The sequence below is a fragment of the Gavialis gangeticus genome, unplaced genomic scaffold, assembly GCF_001723915.1.
Source record: "Gavialis gangeticus isolate Ggan-Ray unplaced genomic scaffold, GavGan_comp1, whole genome shotgun sequence".
Taxonomy (NCBI): Eukaryota; Metazoa; Chordata; order Crocodylia; family Gavialidae; genus Gavialis; species Gavialis gangeticus.
The window spans coordinates 76,558,238-76,578,499 of NW_017729024.1; the positions used below are offsets into that span (position 1 = coordinate 76,558,238).

General features: G+C 42.3%; 1 protein-coding gene across 2 annotated transcripts in view; it reads right to left on the reverse strand.

Annotated features, from left to right (window-relative positions):
• EPB41L4A (erythrocyte membrane protein band 4.1 like 4A) overlaps window positions 1–20,262 on the reverse strand; it is a 285,877-nt gene that overhangs the window by 164,015 nt on the left and 101,600 nt on the right. For both annotated transcript variants that reach the window (XM_019517262.1, XM_019517261.1), the window contains exon 2: window positions 11,982–12,086. In XM_019517262.1, the coding sequence (XP_019372807.1) occupies window positions 11,982–12,086 (105 nt within the window). The remainder of the gene's footprint in view (window positions 1–11,981; window positions 12,087–20,262) is intronic.

Sequence of the window (20,262 nt, forward strand, 5' to 3'; positions counted from 1 at the left end):
GTTGGTTGCCCTTAATAAAGAAAGTAAAGGCTCCTTTAACAGGTGTGAGAGGTGACAAGCAATTGGCAAGGGGAGAGGACACTCAAATACATAAGCCCCTGCCCAAAATGGAAGGAGAGGGAAGAAACTCTGACAGGAACAGAAGCGGGGTCTGCTGAACAAGGGCAGAGATGTGGCAGCTCACATGTTTCAGATGCCAGACCCCAGACACTGAGAGCAAGTGGGGGGCAGGGTGCCTGCCAGGGCAGGTCAGCCCCTCCTGTGAAGTCTGCATACTCTGAGGAAGTTTACTTCAGTTAAAATGGTAACGCTCTTATTTTATTGTGTGTGTGTTGTGTTGCACCCAGGGAGGGAAGAGGTTTCCATTGAAAAGCAGCAGCTTATTTATGTTAGTTATACCATTGGAACAAATGTGATTATCAGGGGAGAAGGAGGTCACAGAGTGCCAGAGAGACACTCTATTGGGCCCTGCCAGGAGACAGGGAAACAAGATTCAATTTTGGGCAATTTGTCATACTGTGAGAGGGCACAAAGGGAGGGCTGGGGCCTGAGAACCAGGGACCATAACAGCAGACCTTGAGCCACCAGACCAAGCCTGAGAAAAGGGTGTTGAGGCTGGAGAGGCTGAAACCCCAACAAAGCTTTCGGAGGAAGGTTTCGGAGGTTAGAGGGTGAGGCAGTGAAAAGGGCAAGAGACCCTCACTCAAGTGTTAAACAGCAACATCTGTGAGGCGTGGGCAGGACTGTGGGGGTGGCTGGAGGTCACAGTTATTGCCAATAAGGCATAATTGGGGAATTGTCTTAAAGAAAAAGACCCACCCCACAAAGTGAGCAGCAAAGGAAGCCTGGAATATAGCACACCTAGGAAAAGGCTATCCCATCTCTGTCACCAGCCTCCCAAATTAGAAACTCTTTATCTTTAGCTACAGAAACCCAAAAGTATGAATAAGAGCCTTTAAAGTCCAAGTCATGACTGGTGAGGAGGCAAGGCAGAGACCAAGGGTTGTGAGCAGGTGCCACCAGGGGACCTCTGACACCAAGCCGATTGCCTCAGAACAGCATAGGTGAGGCGCAGGGAGGACATTGGGGAGCACGTACCCCCCCGACAGTGAGCACTCCGGCCGGTAGGGGGCATGGAGAGCACTAGTGTCCCCCCCTGAAATTGGTTCTGCTGGCAGTATGTTGGCAGTGGAAGTACCACTGTGCCACATGCGGAAGTGTCAGCACTTCCTCCGCCACCATGCTTGGCAACCAGCTGCTAGGGGACCCCCCCCCCCTTTGTGCCCCACTGGTAACCCTGCCCCAGACTCGGGAGGCACCAGTCACCCAGGCAGGACAGCTACAAATCCCACCTATCAACAGTTTAGCTGAATATCAGCGCACCTGACATATTCATAGCAGCTGCCAATCAAGCAGCAGCAGCAGTAAACAGCAACAGTGTCTGACCTAACTTTGGCAGGAATGAAGCGATACAGTCATTCTACATTCGACACTGCTTCTTGATTAGTGACATACACTAAGAATTACAAGAGCCACTGTGTCCCTTTATTCAGCTGTACTTCGTTACAACTGCTAATAGGGAAACTTGGTTTAGGACAGCAGTCTAAACCTGCACTCTTCTATTGCTCATCCAAAGTCCACTCAGCAAAACTGAAAGCTTCAGGACAACAGGAGCAGCTCAAACACAAATACAAAACTTCTGAAAGAAAACAAACGTGAAACCCTACATTGGCAGCATCCCAATACTCCACCAGAAATATAAACCCACTTAATCTCACTGGTAGGAATTAAAGCAATGGTCAAGCTTGTTCAAACATCTTACTAGAGCTCTTGTCAATTTGCATTCTAAATAAGCAAGAATCTGAGTTTGTGAGACCACTGATAAAACAGGCTTCAAATGAGCAGTCAGGAAAAAAATAAATAAAAAAGTCAGCAACAAGAATGGTACAAAATAGAATACAAGGTTCCTTCTGGCTTCAAACCTCTCCAAATGCCCAAACTGGAACTTCATACCAGACCACAAGACATGCTTCTCAACTAACCTATTCATCATGAATAACACTACAGATGTACTACCCAAAATCCAGTCACAAAACAACAATCTGACTTCTTTTTCAGCAAATCCAATCCTCCAAAATAACTTGAGCTTTGTTTCCACCTTTGATTTTTTGCATTCGACTCTCTAAAGTTTTACAGTCGTGATTACTTTTTAGCTTTATAAGCATATATGTATCAATTACATGCAAAAATATACAATTAAACAGAGTCATTCAGGCCACAGGCAGACGTTACACTCAAGACATATTTAATAAGTTAACTGAATCTTAGGCTAGGGACAGACATTACACATAAACCAGTTTAAGTGATCAGAAACTGGTTTAAACCTGTAACAGACTAGATGTTCAGTACACATAAACCAGTTTGAAAATGGCTGAAACTAGTTTGAGATAAACCTGGTTGAATGTAGTATCAGACTTAACTGATTTGGATCAAGCCAGTTTATGTAATGTCTGTCCAAGACTGCTGGGGACAGCAGTAGCGAGGACCCACCTGCTACTGCTGTCCCCAGCCAAGCACTGCACTTCACACTGCTGCTCACATAAGCCCCCAGCTAAAGTAGGGGAGAAGCAGCCTGGGGCTTGCCCCCACCCCTGAATCATCTGGGAACAGCAGAAGCAGTGGACAGGTCCTCCTTTCCTGTGCTGAGAACAAACTCTAGGCAAACCCTGCTCCAGGTGTGTGTGGGGGTTGGAAGGGCAGAGAGGGGCAAGTTTTACCTACTTCAGGGACTCAAAAAAAGTCTCTGGCAGCTGTTGCTGTGATAGTGTGCCCACTGGCGGGGGGAAGAGGGGTGTTGCACTACCCTGTGGTGCCAGTCATGTATGCCCCACCCCCTTTTTGAATTCCAAGATCTGTGCATGTGTGCAGGTGACTACTGCACCAAAGTAAATTCATTTCTTGCATTTATTCAGCAGCTGGTGTACCATTTTTAGTGGGTTCCCCTGTAACCTCTGCCTTGTCCATACACAATGCTTTAGATCTCTGCTTGTCCAGCTCATCCTACAAGGGAGTGGAAAAAATGTTACTTGGCTACTTAGCTTATCATCAACTCCTTTCAAATCTAAATGAGGACTTCAGTATAGCTCAGCTGCTTGTTTCATTCAAAATGCACACTGTATTAGGCAACATAATTCCCTACAATCCATAGATTTTCCATTCACTACAAAATTTCTTTTATCCAACTAGAGAAAAAGAATATTTTAGATTTATTTTTTAGTTCTTAATTCTTTACAGTCATTTTTTTCTTCATCTGTTCCTTTGGGTATAATAACCTTGAAAGCTGAGGCGACTATAGATGCTTCATTTATGGAGAATAGAACAAGAAATGTAACTTTATGAATACATATGAGTACGTGCAACAGGAGACTGCTAGTCAGGGCCTCTGGAATCAGTCCTTAGGCCTGCCACTGAGTTGATGACTGTATGGCCATGCCACAGAGCAGAACATATTCAGCTCCCCTGTCTTTCCCTTACAGAGACTGACACTGCACAGCCTGAGGCCTCTGCGTTATGCAGCACCAAAAGAGACATGCTGTTGGGAGTTACCTTGCTAGTTGATGTTCTTTGATCTCCCTGTTTGCACATAGGAGTTTCCTATAAGATGAGGAAAATATACCTAAATGAATGTTGCTTTGGTCAGCTTTTGCTTAGGGACATTTCATGTGAGAAGTTTAAAGGAGAACAATTTGGTGGAGGGGAACATGAGACTGTGCTAATGTCACAAAGCACTGCCAGGTTTCTATGGAGTGAAAGGAGTACTTCTTATCTCTAGGCACTGGAGATTTGGGAACCTTCACTATGTTTTCATTATCTAACACTTTCTCTTTATAAAAAATTCATCAACCTTTTCTTTAAGACATTCTCATATCACCATTGTTTCCAGCAAACCTTGATGCTCTTTACACATGGGAACATTCTTTGTCCCATCAAATTCTGTTCAGCTTTAACCGCTTTATTGCCTGTTCTGGGGCACTACACAGTAACCAAGCAACCCCAATTTCTGAGGTGTTATGAGAAAGCCAGCCCAACCACGTTTTCCCCTCTTGCTCCGGGACATATTCCATGAAGACCGTCACTGTACAGGAACACTACATTAGACAGGAGCTCCCCTGGGTCCTTAAAGAAGGAGAGAAGACAAAAGGCCCACCTGGGCTGATCTAGGTTCCTGCCACCACCACCAGACTACTCCCTAGACTTAGTACCTGTACTTGGCTGCTCATCTCCCCACCCGCTGGGACAACAGCTTAAGTCTTTGCTGCACACTGCACTTCAGATGTTAACTGCACTTAAAAAGCCAGCATCTGCCTGCAGTAAAACGTATTGGCTGCCATCATGTTGTAGCAAAATGAATACTTTTCACAGAAGGAGTATCTCCACATGATATTAAGTAACATGTGTTCAGCTATCATGGAACTGCTCCACAGAGATAATCTTAGCAGTCCTCACCAACCCCGTTGAAGTGCAGAGGCTGGGACTGACAAACAGCTGTTTGTCAGTCCAAGCCCCCAGTAAATATGGGAGACTTTTCAAGACTCTAGTGGGCGGTTGGACTGACAAACAGCTGTTTTTTTGACTGCACAGCTAGCTCCTGCCCTGTCCAAAATGCAGCAAGCATTACCGGGCGACTGCTCAGAACAAGTTCCAACTCACAGGGGCAGATCCAGGACTTGGCAAAGAGGGGTGCAGGAGCAGTCACTTGCACTACAGGGTTGCTGTACCCAGGCTCCCAGCCTCCTCCCCTCCATCCCACTGATGCAAGAGGTCTGGGGCTTTTTAAAGTTCCCAAAGCAGGTAAGCATCCCCCCTTTTCCCCTCCAGCCTCAGAGGCACATCCTCTTCACTCCCTTTCTGTCCTGCCTTCCTCTAGTCACTGCTGCTTTCCTCACTATCCTGGGGGCAGGGGAAGCTTCAGAACTGTTCCTACCTGCTTCAGCTAGGCTGTGTGGGAGCTAGGCTTAGCTGGGAACAGTGGCAGCAGCAACTGGGAGGGGTGAGTTCCCCACACTACCCAGTCCCTCCAAGAGCAGGCATAGGAAGCCACTATCGGTATGCTACCCTCAGTGAGCCCAGCCTCTACACAGCCCAGCTGGAGCAAGCAGGAGAAGCTCTAAAGATTCTCCTACCCCAGGACAGGGGGAAAAGCAGCCACAGCAGATGGGGGATGGAGAAAGAGGAGGGGAAAAAGATATGACTCTGAGTATGGAGAGGCAGGGAGATTCTCTTCCACTCTGGGGACTTTTTAAAAAATCCCCTGAGGCTCCAGCAGCATGATCCAGTCTGAAAGGGAGATGCAACTGTGCCACTTCACCCCTTCTTTATCTGCTGTTGCTTACTTCACTCAAAATATGAGTTAAGGGTGCTATACAACAAGGTCCTCATTACTCTGGCACGCCCAGCTGACATACTTAGTCCTGTAGCTGAATTAACAGTAGTCTGTGCTGTAACATAGGGCTAAGCAAAATACAGCCTGCAGGCCAGATCTGGCTAACAAAGGGGCTTTGTCTGGCCCATGGCAGGTCCTTCAGTCCTGCCTGACCCAGGCATCATCCCACAGTGGCACGTCCTGCTGCCCCCTAGGCACGCAGAGAGGCTGGGGCAGCTCTGTGTTGGACTGCCTTCCTAGGCAGCAGTAGCTGCTGGCCCCAGCTACGCAGTACTGGTGGGAACCCACGCACAACCCCCAACTCACCCCACGCCTGCTCAGACTCACCTGATCAAGCTGAACAGCTACTGGCAACAGCAGCAGCAGTGGGGCAGAAGTATGCTTGGTGCAGGCAAAAAGCGGCCCCTCCCCACTCAGCACTGCCCAGCACTTCCTGCAGCAGCCACACAGCACATGCGCTGGGCGCAAACCCCACAACCACAATCTCCCCCACACACAATCACACAGCCCATAAACACTGCAAACCCCCACACCCCACAAAGGTCAAGGGGCAGGACTTCTGGTACCACTGGGGCACCTTTCAAGGGGTGGGGCTACCCCTGCAGCTCACCAAAACTCATGAAGGGGCTCTCCAGCTGAAATAATTGTTCACCCCTGCTGTAATGGCAAACGCTCAAATTTCAAATCTAGCTGACGATACAGGATGAGTGAATTGTTACAAGAGCATACAAAATTTTTTAAGAAGACTGTCATGGTTTTATCTTAAAAGAAACACCAAGCAATTACTTAGTAAAAAAAAAACACTTAGGGTAAAAGAACATTTAAACTGCAAAGACAAACAGTTACAAATTAAGGTATGCTGCTGTGTGTGTAGCCTTCCCTTTTGCCTACTTGTCTGTATGCATTATGATGAAGTCCTTACTTACTATTTTATACTAGTATACAGGATGGACTAAACTGCAGTTCAGAAGCTATACAGGCAACTGGAAATCTAGCACCATTTGTCTTGCAATTTACAAAATCAAGTGCTTGTGTGACATTTTTAACAGAAAGGTTTTGGAAGTATTCTGGGTGATGGTGTTTGGTGTATCAGGTAATTAGAGCTCATGAAAGATGGTCAGTGTTAACACCCTGGAAATGTAATCTTCCATTTTCTGTCAGCAACAGAGTCCATAGTCCTCTCACTAATATCTTGCACCTTTCAGCCTACTGCATCCATCTGTTCTCTCTCATCTTCTAAATGAGCTGGAGAGCTTTTCTCAACAAAGACTATTCTTACATATATAGTGCCTAGTGCCATAATCAGGGTCTGGGGGAACTGCCACTATAATTATAGGGGGGGTGGGGGGGAGATGATTGGCAGAACGTTGTTAAAAAGGGCCACCTGGAAGTGCTAAGGCACAGACAGACCGAAATACCTCAACAAAAAGGTTCATTTCAAGTCTTATGAAAGCATGATCTGATTAGGTTTTCTAAAGTATTTTCATCTTTGTCTGACTGGTTTTGTTCATAATCTGTTAAGAAATAAATTCCTGTAAAACCTCATCAGATCATATATTATAATTAGATTAGAATTAGTTAATTATCAAAGTTTAGAATATTCCTTTCCGACTGTAAAGAGTTAACATGAGGCTCATCCCCACACATATTTCTGTATCAGACACTGATCTGAAAGTACTTCCTATTTAATTTATTTCCCAAATAAATAAGCAGACAGATCTATATTCCCTCTAGGCATTAAACAGATACAGTTCCAAAAGTGTGAAACTATAAAAATCAAATCCAGGTTTCATGCATGCCAGTGCAGAACTAAACCTTATGCTGATTTCTGTAATTATTCCTTTCACAAGCCTTTGATTAATTATATTTTTTCATTTACAGTTTATGCAAGGTTTTGTTAATGCCATGGAGTTTTATTCTTTAATTTGCAATTCCCAAGATGCAACAAAATTTCACTACAGATCACAAACTAACAAAGAATATAATGAATACTGTAAACATACCTATATTTTGGCAGGATTCTTCATTTATATACTTTCCATGCAAGTTAGTTTCAATATTTTACTAGCTCTACGCACATATGTTACAGGAGCACACATTTTCCTAATAGTCTATTGCAATAATAGATAAATAGTACTGTAATTTTACAGTTTTGAAATCTCCTTCATAGGTGGTTTTCAAAAAGAGGTTAAACAGGGATGGTTTAAAAACAGAGAAGCCTGCATTTTTACAGGGTTAAACTAGATGATCCTTGAGGTCTCTTCCTACCTCATGATTTTATGACTCACTTTTTTGGAGAAAAAAGTCTTCTTACCATATAAAACACTGCACAAAGAAATGCAGGGCAAGAGGAAACCAGCTGTGACTCCTTGATCCTAGCTTGGCTGCAAATGGAACCTAGGGTCTGCTTTACACTTTATACTACCAAAATGTGCTCCCCTAAGAGACAGACCTGCAAAAGAAGCCATATCTGTAGGGCTCCTAGACACTAAAGGTACAGAAATAACAGTACTACATTTATCCAAATCTGAAGTGACACTGAATTTAAGGCAACACACCAATAATTAGATTTTGTACATGGAAAATGTATAAATGTTATAATTTTCTAGTCATAGAATCTAACAATTGGAAGGTTGCCTTTAATTCCCCACCGCTGTGGTCAGGGGGGAAGACAGGCAGTGAGGGTGCACTGATATGGGGAGGGCAAGCAGCTTGCACCCTGTTTGTGCCCGCCTCCCTGCCACCCCTTAAGCCCCCTGCAGCCTCTGGCCCCTCTTCTTCCCCAGCCTCTGTTCCCTACCCCACAAGCAGCCTCTCCCTCCCTCTTATCTCCTTCCCTCCTCCACCACAGCCTCTGATCCCTGCTTTCCCCCTCCTTACTCTTGCTCCATGAGTGGACAGGCTCCATCCGTATACTATCTTGGGGCACTAAGCATGGCCCTAGCCCGGCCCAGCCCAGCCCAGCCCCCACAGCAGCCACGCAGGCTGCACAATGCTGCTATGGGCCTAAGCTAAGGCCATGCTTAGTGCCCCAAGCTGCAGCTTCAATGGAGCCGCTGACATGAAAAAGAGTAAGGGGATAGAGCAGGGGTGAGCAAAATACGGTCCATGGGCTGGATCCGGTCTGTGAGGTCATTCTACCTATTATATCTAAAAGTGACAGGGCATGTGCCCCCCCAGATTTGTGCATGGGGTGGATGCAGGCTGCCTACTGTGGGCTTGGGGATCTCCATTCTGTTGCCTTTCCCTCAGGAGCCCCGCACTGGTCACACGCCCTCTGCCCACCCATACCGAGAGGAGCAGCGAGGCAGGCACGGGGCGTGCAGCTAACACGGGGCCCCCAGGGCAAAGGCAGCAGGACAGAGAGCCCTAAGCCCACAGCAGACATCCCACATCTGCCTGCACCCTGCTCAGCTCTGCTCCAGCTATGGGGGGGAGGGGAGAGAAGTGGGCATGTGCCACCCCATCCCCAACCTAGCTGGGTCCTTTCAGCCTCATCCATGGGGAATGGAGGCCTGCCCCACCCTTGGCAGCAGTAGCATCAGGAGGGAAAGGGGCCCCTCTCCCCACTGGAGTCCAGATCCTGGGACCTGGGACCCAGCTGTGCAGGAAAAGTGGCATGATACATTCATGTTTATAACAGGGTGTGGGGGGCCTCCAATTTTCTGTTTGCCTAGGGCCCCAACAAATCTGAATCCACACTGTTTAGTGTGCAAGGTACATCACTCTGGTAACATATATATCTCAGTCAGCTATAATTTTCTGTTTTGCCTCTACATGAGCAATGTAAACCATTTTAGAAAGCAAAAGATAGCTTATTTTTTAATTCACTAGAGAATTTTCATTTTAGCTTGCGCACAGCATTTAAAAACATATGCTTTCAAAAATGTTCTCTTGAATTCATAATTTAACTTTATTTTCACTTCAACAAAACAGTCACAAAGCTTGAAAACTTACCAATAAAACTCAATGCAATCTTTTACATTTTTAGACTGTGGAATAGCCTTTAAAAAAGGGTTGAATAATACAGTACCGAGCTCTGGCTAGCAGATACAGACTGTATTACAATGCTGTTGTAATTGTATATTGGCATAAGTACAGTTTGGGTTATTTTCATAGGGGGGGGGACTGAATATATTGATTAGGACTTAGTCAACACTATAATTATTAAAACCTTAAAGTTGAAGAATGATATTCCTGACAAGTATAATTCTACTCCCAAAGGTAAAGTGCTTATTTAAAAAATATGACCACATCAAGCCGAGTTTTTTCTGTAAACTTCAAGACGGCTACATACTGAATTCCAAATCCATAGCCCTTAATAAGGGCATGATTTTTCTCTCATTTATACTAGTTTTACAATGATATAACCTCAATGAGCTAGCTAACTACTACTCACTTTAATGTAAGCGAAGGGAAAATCATGCCCTTGGTATTCCGGAAAAGTGAGGGAGGTTTACAACTGCTCGTGTAACAGACTGCCTCTGTTGCTAAACTAGCTGAGAATACCTGAACTTTTAATATTCTAACCTACAGTCAAACCAGGATAATATTACTCTTCATTATATCAAGCTCTGTCACAACTTTGGTTATCAACAGCTGGCTTCCATAAATAATAATGCAAAACAATCCCAAAACAACAACAACAAAACTTATTTATTTCCTCTCCAGGAGTTTCATGAGCTCACACCCTCCCAAGCTCTTTGGCACAGTGATACTGCCTCTCCTCACTTCAATTAATTAGCATATTTTATCATCATTTTTTTTCCCCTTATTTTCTTCTGTTAGTTATTAAATACATGTCCCAGGTAGATATTGCACAAGGTCCAAAAAATATGCAAAAGGAGTGGGTTATAAATTCTTGCCCCTCCAAACTTAGACCTGTGGCACTGTCCTTCATGATCAGAACATAGGTAAGCATGTTTTGTGGCAAGCAGAGGCAAACTATACATTATAAATGAAAATGGTCCTTTAGCACTTGCCATCATCACATGAACAGCTTCACCTGGTAGATGACAAAGGATTGTTTAATGTAAGTTCCATCTACATTAGAATATTTGTCATTATAGCTCTACTGGCACAAGGTAGACTGAAACACCTCTAGTAGATAAAAGCTGTGTGCAGACATTCATTTCTACCGGAAGAAATTTCATCCTGTGGGAGCAGCCATGGGCCAGTGCTCCCTGCTCTCAGCCCCCACTGTCTGGGCGCCGAGCAGAGCAAAAGACACAACAAAGACCCTGCAAGTTTCTCATACTGAGAACTCCTGTGACCCTAGTCTCAAGAAGACACAGGAGCTATTCCCCCAGCTACATGCCTCCTGGTCTCAAGTAGGAGTTTAAATTGGCAAAAGTATGCAGACATTCAGTTTCCCAGAAGCAATTTAACCCTGGTTGTTCCCACATTATTTTTCTTTTGGAGCTGCCATTTTTTCTCTGGAGAAAAAACTTGAATGTCTGCACACTTTTGGTTTCTACGAGGAAAATGGCAATTCTCTCGGTAGAAACTGAACATCTGTACACAGCCACTGGTAAAAGAGTGATTTGCCAGTGTTTATACTGGTTTAGACTGGTCCCTGGAACTAAAAGAATTATTTTGACATTGCAACCGCATATATATACACTAGAACTTTTACTGATTATATATATGCTGCTAACGTGTGTGATCTTTTCACATTCCTAACCAATAAGGTTAAGCAAGCAAAGCTTAAAAATAAATTGGGCCTTTGCAAAATAAGGACAATACAGGGCCTTTCTATTTTCTTATCTGTGTATGATGATAAACTTTTTGGAGAAAGGTGTACTACATACATGACAGCCTATCAAAGGGAGCCTCTTCCACCAAACAACAGAGACTTGAGAACTACAATGCCAACTCAAGTGGAGTCAAAAGGTCATTATTACACATACTTTTTCTAGGCCACCCATTTTCACAAAGCAAGCAAACATGATATAAATACATTCTGGCAGCCAAAAGCCTCCTACCATATCGGTCATCTCACTCTAAAACTGTGAGGCAAGAAATAGTCCATGAGTGAACAATTTATGACATGCCAGGGAACATTGTGGTCACTGTCCCTCCCTAAATAAATTACTATCATCTTAATCCCAGACAAACAAGGAATAAATTAGTACCAGCTCACTTACAACCAAAATTCCTATTCGGGGAAATATACACTCAGAAAATTCATATGAGGCAAACAGTTATCTGGTTTAAGTGAAATGAAGAATTTTACCAGCACTTTTCATGTATAACACTATACTTCTGTTAATTTCCAACATCCTTTTTTCATATTATTTTCCCTCATCTTGTGCAGAGACTTAGGTGCCTGTTTCTGGTCTCATTTAAGTCAATAGCAACAATTCCAGTGTTTCCATGAAAACAAGTGTAAAAAAAAAATTGCTATTGGAAATCTTATTGTTTCATGAAACAGTGAAAGTTATTGAAAGTGTGACCACCTAGCACCCCACTGGGAAAGGTCATGAACGGGGTAAAGTTTAGAGCTGGAAAATTCAAATCTGCCATGTCTTTTACTCACCGTCTGATGACTTCTGTCACAGTAACGCAGTCCAAAGTAATCTATCTCCACTAGGTTTAAGTGACGGAATACGTAGCCCAGGACAACCGACCCTTTCGTTGACTTCTGTGGGAAAGAATTTACACAGGCTTTTCACAAAAATGTTCTGCCTTTGTCAGCTATGCACAGTGGCATTCATGCATTCAGTTAGCTTTGTGTGAGAGAGGCGGCAGTTTTATTGGTTAGAAGAGCTCTAGTGGATTTTAACCTCTCAGTTATAACTAGGACAATTTAAGTTCTTCCTCACTTAGATTTAAGCAAATCATCTTGTAAATAATGTTGAATGTGATAATGGTAATCAACATGCTATAAAAATGTTATTGAACCACTAAGGTTTTCTATTACGATGCATTTATGGCAAAATTCTGTTCTCTCATCAAAATTCTGATCCACATGGCAGATCTCATGCCTAATATCCCACTTTTTCTGCACATGTAGCTCTCTCATTCAAGCTCTGCTGTTGCAGATCAGCAAGAAAATTTTGTCCTCAATGTGTAAATTATAATGCATTTAGTGCTCCCTGATTACTCTTTGTGAAGAGGGCTGGGTTTTCTTTATTCCTTTTAAAGTGTTTTTGAAAGTAGAAATGGCACCAGTCTACCATCCAGAATCCAATCTTGTTCCAGAGCTTTGTTTCATTAAAAATAATCGGGAGGAGGCCTCAAAAAGCTCCTTCATTGTTGTGACTGCATCTTTGTCATTAGAAGGCCTGATGTTTACAAGCTGTCAGATAACTAGTATTAAACAGAGATAAATAGCCCAGGAAGACAGAATAGATACCTGGACTTTTTTCTCTTCTTAAAATTGTTAGGTTTGGTTTTGAATAAAGAAGCTTTGATTTGGAGGTGGGAGAGGGGATACTTCTGGTATGAGGTAAGAAGCAGCTAAGCCCCTAAAACTCTTATATATACTATTTCAATATTAACAGATTTAACAGAGTTATAAAATAACTCTAGGAAAATATACCAAGTTAGTGAAAAGAGTGCTCCCTTAAACATTTTCCTAGATGACACTGAAGCATGGCAAGCGCACTACATTGATCCAGCGTCTGCAAAGAAAATAATTGCTTGGACAAGCTTTTCAGTACAGAACATCTGACTATGAGGGTGGTTAAGCACTGAAATAGGCCGCTTAGAGGAGCTGTGGAATCTCTATCCTTGGAAATTTTAAAGCGCAGGTTGGACAAACACTTTACTGGAATGATGTAGTCAGAGAAGATCCTGCTTGGAGCACAGGGCTGGACTAGGTAACCTCATAAGGTCCCTTCCAGTCCTACTTTCCTATGATCTCACAACACTACACAGAAAAACAAAACAAGCCCTAGATCAACTCTGCAAACTTTTGAAACCAGTGAACAACTTCTACTGACTTCACAAACTGGCCCTCATTCATGTCATCCTAGATATTTTGTTACCGTATTTACTTAAATATAAGCTGAGCTTGAATACAAGACAACCCCTCCCCCCCACAATAATTAGATTTTAGTTATGGAAAATTTATAAATTTATTATAGTTTTCTAGGTATAGAATCTAATTATGGGAGGTTTCCCTTGAGTTTGTCCTCCTCCCACTGCTACAGCAGGGAAAATAAAATCGGTGGCAGGGGGTCAGATAGCTCACTTTTTTCTCACTATTTCTACTCAAGCATCCAATCAGGAACATTATAGGTTGTAATATATTACTAGTCACCTACAGAATCATAAATAATAAGAATAAATTATTCATCCATAACCCAAGTAAGCTAGAAATTTTTCACTTAAACTATACAACGAGGTACACACAGTACACACAGAATGCTTAAAGTAAATCAGTTCTTCAAAAATTTCAGTTGGGGAAAGGTCTAAATCCACTGGGTAAGATAATCACAATGAATAATTATTTCATCTGAACCTCAGAGCCAGGCAAGTGAAATTTCTCAAGTTGCACAGTAAAAATTTGACCATTTTAAACAGTTGGCCTATCCGTGTAACAATTTGTAAATATGAAAACATGACAAAACAGAAAGAATGTGTAAAGAAGAATTTTTAAAGCAAACAAAACTATCTTATTTTGCTGCCTCAGATAATGTACATAAAATATAGTGATCCTATTGTCAGATGTTTTAGCGCAAAGTCATTTGGCTTAGACAGCTGTTAAAATGATGTCAAACAAAAATCAACCTCAGTGGCTATACTACTGTTGAAATATGGGGCACCTATAAATGTGCCTGATGCCTGCTTCAAAGTATTCTAATTAGAACACATCAGATTAATTGAGTCTGCTGGAGCACTCTAATTAGCAGGCTCCAGCAGCCTCAGGGTCCTGTCAATTCAGCGTTCCCACACTTCAAAAATGGTGGCGGGGGCGCTTTCACTAACGTTCTTTAAATGAGTCTCATTTATACTAAAAAAGTCACATTTATGCTAAAACAAAGCAAAGTGTTAAGACTCATTTAAACAATTCATTGTTTTTTTTCTTGAAAGAATTGCTGATGGTATTTTCAAATAAATTTGTTCTACTTTGAGTTTGCCTCTAAGAATGTAAGCCTCTAAGCACGCTCTTCCTTAGCTTTCTAGGCCTACGGTACCCTTGTTAGACTCACACCTCTTTAAATGGCCCCTCCTGCCATTTTCAACTGCAGGATGCTGAATACACAGAATGCTGTGGGCGCTTTAATTAGAGTGGCTCTCGGGAGCTGCTCTAATTAAAACACCCTGCATCCCAGAGCACGTGTAAAGATACCCATGGAGTTCAAGAGAGTCAAACCTAGAAACAGGTTTGTAGACACTGAGGAAATAAAGGGAATTAGCAATTCTTCTACCTCTTTTTCCTTCCACTATTGCCAGTTCTTATTCAAAGAAGCAGAATTAGTATCCAACTGAAGGAAGAGGAAGATGTTGCTCCGTCATCATCTTTCACACCAGATACAATTAACTTTAGTGCTGGAAATTATTCTGATGGCTTGGGAACCAAGCTGTAGTTCAGAATCCACTTCACTAGGCACTATATAAACACTTAACAAAAGAGACAGACCCTGCCCAGAGGATCTAAAAACAGAATTGTTCTATTATTTTCGTATAGTAAAAATAATGTATGAAAACTAAGAGCTCACATTTTCTGAAGGGTGCCTGGATTTTAACAAGGGTGCTCTGGGTCTAAGATTGAGAACAGTGTGCCACAGGCTTACATTCTTAGAGGCAAACACAAAGTACAGCAGGTTTATTTAAAAATACCATCAGCAATCATTTAAAAAAAACCCCAAAGAATTGTTCAAATGAGTCATAACATCCTGCTTTATGTTTTAGCAACATGATTTTATAAACCAGAAGGGCAGGTTTCTACTAACTGAACAAAATGAAGCTAGGACGTTCAGAAGAAATCTGATTTAATTTTTTTTTTTTTTTTTTTTACAAAAAGGAAATTGCCTCTTTACAAATGCTGTAATACCATATTTACTTGGATTAACCTGATTATAACATGACCCCCCAATGATTAGATTTTATATATGGAAAATGTATAAACTTAGCATAATTTCCCAGGTATAGAATTTAATTATTGGAAGTTTGCCTTGAATTTGGTCTCCCCCCCTCCCCCCCACAGCAGAGAAAATAAATCTGGAAGGGCCAGGTAGCCCTTTGTTCTCTGTTTCTCCACAACTTTTTCCACTGGCAGCTCTTCCCCATCTCCTTACTACCAGACCCTGCTCTACTTAAGCACCTGGAAGCGAGAAGCAAATTTGCCAACAAAAACCCTGAAATTAAATGTGGCTGTAGCAATTTGCATATAGTACCCATAGACGCAATTAAACCAGAATTGACGTATGTTACCTTTTTTTGAAACTCCTGCAAGTTTTACCACAAATGTTTTATAAATGCACTTTTGAGCAGCACGTTGGGACCTACTTATGTCCAGTATAAACTTTTCTTTATTAACAAATTTTATTAAACACGCACTTATCACTTTACACTTACAAAGCTTCACATATCAAGCACCCTAGTTTTACCAAAACTTCATATCGCAAAAACAAGTACATATCCAGAACCTACAACTACGTATATTAAACCTTTAAACAAACATGCATCAACTTCCCACAAAAAAAAACCCTTACAGAATTCTTTTTCTTTATACAGAACCCCATGAAAACCTCTGGAAACACCTGAAACTCTCTGCACTTCCCATCAGTCCTCTCTGTTGGTTCAGTGAATCAAATGTGTCCAGTCCTTTTTCCTCCACCTCTTCTTCTCTGATCTCGTCCTTGTCACGATCAATATAGTACAGGCAGTCCTCGACTTACAATGTTTCAAGTTACAACATTTCGCACTTAAAACATTTATAAATTGACACTGTTTCAACTTAATGATGTCAGTTCCAACTTTACAACACTTGATCCAACGTGACGCTACACCAGCGAACAAGTTCGCTGCGTTGCTCATCTCCCTGGAGAACATCTGTCCAAACGTCCTTGGACTCTTTAAGAAAGCAGACAAGACTCCAGAAAAACCTGCAGCCAAGACTCCTGAGAAGACTCTAGCCAAAAACCCTTGAAAAAGTCCAACCAAGAGCTTTTCAGAAAGTCCAAACTCACCTCAAAGAAGTCCTTCCAAATCAATATGATTGCTATTTACAATATAAACACATTAATGTAGCTATTACTCATCTATAATTGATCAAGTACAAAATTCTGGGGTATTTTTGGTGAAAATAGGGTATCGGGCCTTGGTTCAGGAACCAATCCCCCATGTATAACATTGTTTCTTATGTGAAAATTGGTTCTGGGTTACAACGTTTTGACTTAAGATGCAGTTTTCAGCAACCAATTGTGTCTTAAGCCTGTATTTCAGTTCACGCAGCCCCAGCTTCAGGCACTCTCTTTAAGCAAAAGCTAGCCCCTTAAACACCCAGAGGTTTCTTACTTTCTATAAACTAGTTTTAACACGTACTAATAAATTGCTAGATAACATTTCCTCTGGTCTCTCTGGTATGAGTCCATATAGTACCATCTCCCATGCCAATGACAGGTCTATTTTGGTGACACTCAGAAAGCAGTGGACCCTTTTCAACACCATACGTACACTCCCAAAACACATGTCCCACTGTTTGCTCTTCCCTGCACCTCTCCCTTGGGCACCTTGGTGACCCTGTCAAGCCCCATCTGTTGCACTTCTCTCACCAGCAAGGTATTTCTTACAACCATCCATGCTAAGTCAGCATGCTCCCCTTTTAGTTGTTTACCTGCCACTGCTCCGCACAACTTCACCTGTCCTTCTGCGAAGCTTGCCACTAGCACCATCCTGCCTCACTCCCTTACCACTTTCAAGAATTTCTTACGATATTACAGGACCTCCAACTCTACTTTCTCTATTTAATACCTCTGTTTGAATCCTTTCATCCTGATTAATGAATCAGCAGTTGCCATGCCCATAGACTCTTTAAAGGGGCCTGATATACTCCCCATTTCCTCAAAATTGCAACTTTGTGAAATCAGACTATATGCACTGCTTTCCCCTCTCCCTCCATTGCTGCTTTGTCTACCGTGCTTACATATTCTGCATAGACAAACAATCCCAAGTCCAGCAGCCCCCATCTCTTCTGCTCTGTACAGTTCAGATCTAGACAACCTTTCTCTTCTGGCATTCCAGAAGAACACATATCCCTCTGTATGCTGCCTGTCACCACACTGCTGGGAATACAATTCCTATATATCGAATAAATTGGCAGTAGCACAGCCTTAATTGTCACCACTTTTCCAGCAAAGAACTGTGTCCCTTTTGGACCATAACCAAAGTATTTGCCATATCCTTGCCATCACCTTTTCCCATGCTGTATTACTTTTTCCCCTCAGCGTCCACTGGGATCCCTAGCACTCTATTTTCTCTCTCCCTTATTTGAAGGCCAACTTCTCCAAGTCCTGCCAGGTCCCCACTCCCATTACGGTGCTTTTCAATCTATTTAGTGTAGTCCCTATCACTTCTGCATACTCTGATGTATGCTTTAACACCCTTTCCATTGACAGTCCAGCTCTAACTACTACACTTATATCATCCAAGTATAATGCACATTTTAGTTGTCCCTCTCCTGGTATCTTTACACTACTTATTACCTTGTCTTTTCTTATTCTTTGTGCTAACAGTTCCATGATTCACACAAATGGTAGGGGCAACAGGGAACAGCCTGGTCTCACCCCTGTATAGATTTTCATGGCCCTGCTTCAGTGTCCATTAATTTGGACTTGACTCTCTGCTTCTCTATACAATAACCTTATCCAACACACAAATTTCTGTGGGAACCCCATGTTTCCTAGCACTCAGAATATGTAATCATGATCTACTCTGCCTATACTTTTTTAAGTCTAGGTTTGCTATAACTGTGTTTGTTTTCATCTCTTGGATAAGGGACAGCGCATCTCTGATCACTCCAATAACTTCAAAGATCCTTCTACCTGATACTGCACATACTTGGTCTTGCATCATCTTCTGGAGGTTTTTCCTCATCCTCAAAGCTAGCATCTTAGCCATTAATGTAGTCTATTATCCATATTAAGTAGTGAAATTGTCTCCAGTTTTTCAGGAGTTCCTTCTCCCCTTTCTTGAACAGCAAGATCACAATGCCTATTGTAAAATTGTTCCTGCCCCTCCTGTTTTCACTATTTCCTTGAAAAATTCCACTATATCCCTCCCTATCCATACCCAAAATTCCTCATAAACTTCTACAAGTTATCTATCTGCTCCTGTTAAAGATTTTTAAACACACCTCCACTTCCTTTAATCTTACTTTTTCTTCCATTTGCTTTGTTCTATTTTCTCTACTTTCTCTTCAATCTATCCATCTTCTTCCCGTTTATTTCTTTCTTCTGATATAGCTCTTCATAAAATCTTCTCGTTGCCTCTAACATCACCTCCTGCTTTTCCACCTGGGCACCACCTGCTTCCGCACTACTTTTAGCTCTTCTTTCACCGTCTTCACTCTAGCCAAAAAGTAGAGACCACTCTTCATTTCCTCCCACCCAGGGTGCTTGCGCTAAAAACATTTTCTCTCTCATCTTTCTTTTAAACCAGATTTCTATCTCTTGCCTTGTTTCTTCTAGTTCTTCTTGTACCCATCTTCCTTCTGTGGCTTGTGTTAGCAGCTTTTGCATCTTTTGTTGATGCTCTCTCAGCAATTTCATTCTTTTCCCTGTGGTTCTTCCCCCTTGTTTCCTGAAGAATTCTCCCACCCTCTTCTTCACCATCATCCACCATTCTCTGGTGCTCTTAAAACATTTCTTCAGTGTCCCCCACCCCATACAGTCTTGTGTAAGCCTGACACATCTCCTAATCTTGTAGCAATTTCACATTTAATTTCCACACTCTCCTTCCTCTTACAGGACCTCTTACCAAGACTCAGGCTACCTTCAGCACCTGGTGATCACTAAATGCCACAGTTATAGTCTCTTTCTTCCTAATCTTTATTTTCATACAAACACAAAGTCAATTCTTGGTTGTAGGTTGGGTATTTTACTGGTCAAGTAAGTTCACTCAACTGACCAGTCAAATATCAGCCAAAAATTGTAAAAGGCTAATAGAGCCAAATAACACATAGAAAAAACACAAATATTCCATTAAATGTGTCAAAACCAATCGTATTTCTGTCAAGAAAACTATTAAAAATGTAGAGGTTTTTTTGTGTAAAATTGCTATAATCTTTGGCCAGTCAAAAAATATGCAGTCAGTTGACTGGCTTGCCAACTCTACTTGATTGTTAGCAAATATAATAAAAGAAAAGACACTGAGAAATGTGTCGGCAAGGGTGAAAGTTTTCACTAGAACTGACCCCAGTGGAAAGAAGCAAACTTTTTTTTTCCACTCCAAACTCAAAAGGTTGATGATTTACTGCACAGTTCACTGAGCTGGGTCCTACCACAGCCAACAGCATTTGAAGTCATGGTGAGCCACGATATTGCATACAGTTCACCCAGAATCCCTCTGCTATGCCTTCTCTCAGCCTTGTGCATATTAGTGTGGCCTTGCCCTCCACAGTAACCCCATAGCTCAGCACTGCTCAGTAAGTGGCGTACAACCGGTGGAAGGGGGGTGCTATCTCCAAAGAGGAGTATACCTCCTCTACTTGGGCCTGTAGGGGGGCTGTCAGGAAAGCTAAGGCGGACATAGAGCTAGGACTTGTGTCCAAAATCAAAGATAATAAAATGTCCTTTTTCAAATATATAGGGAGGATGAAGAAAGCACCGGGAAATGTGGGGCCCCTGCAAGATCCTCTGGGCAATCTG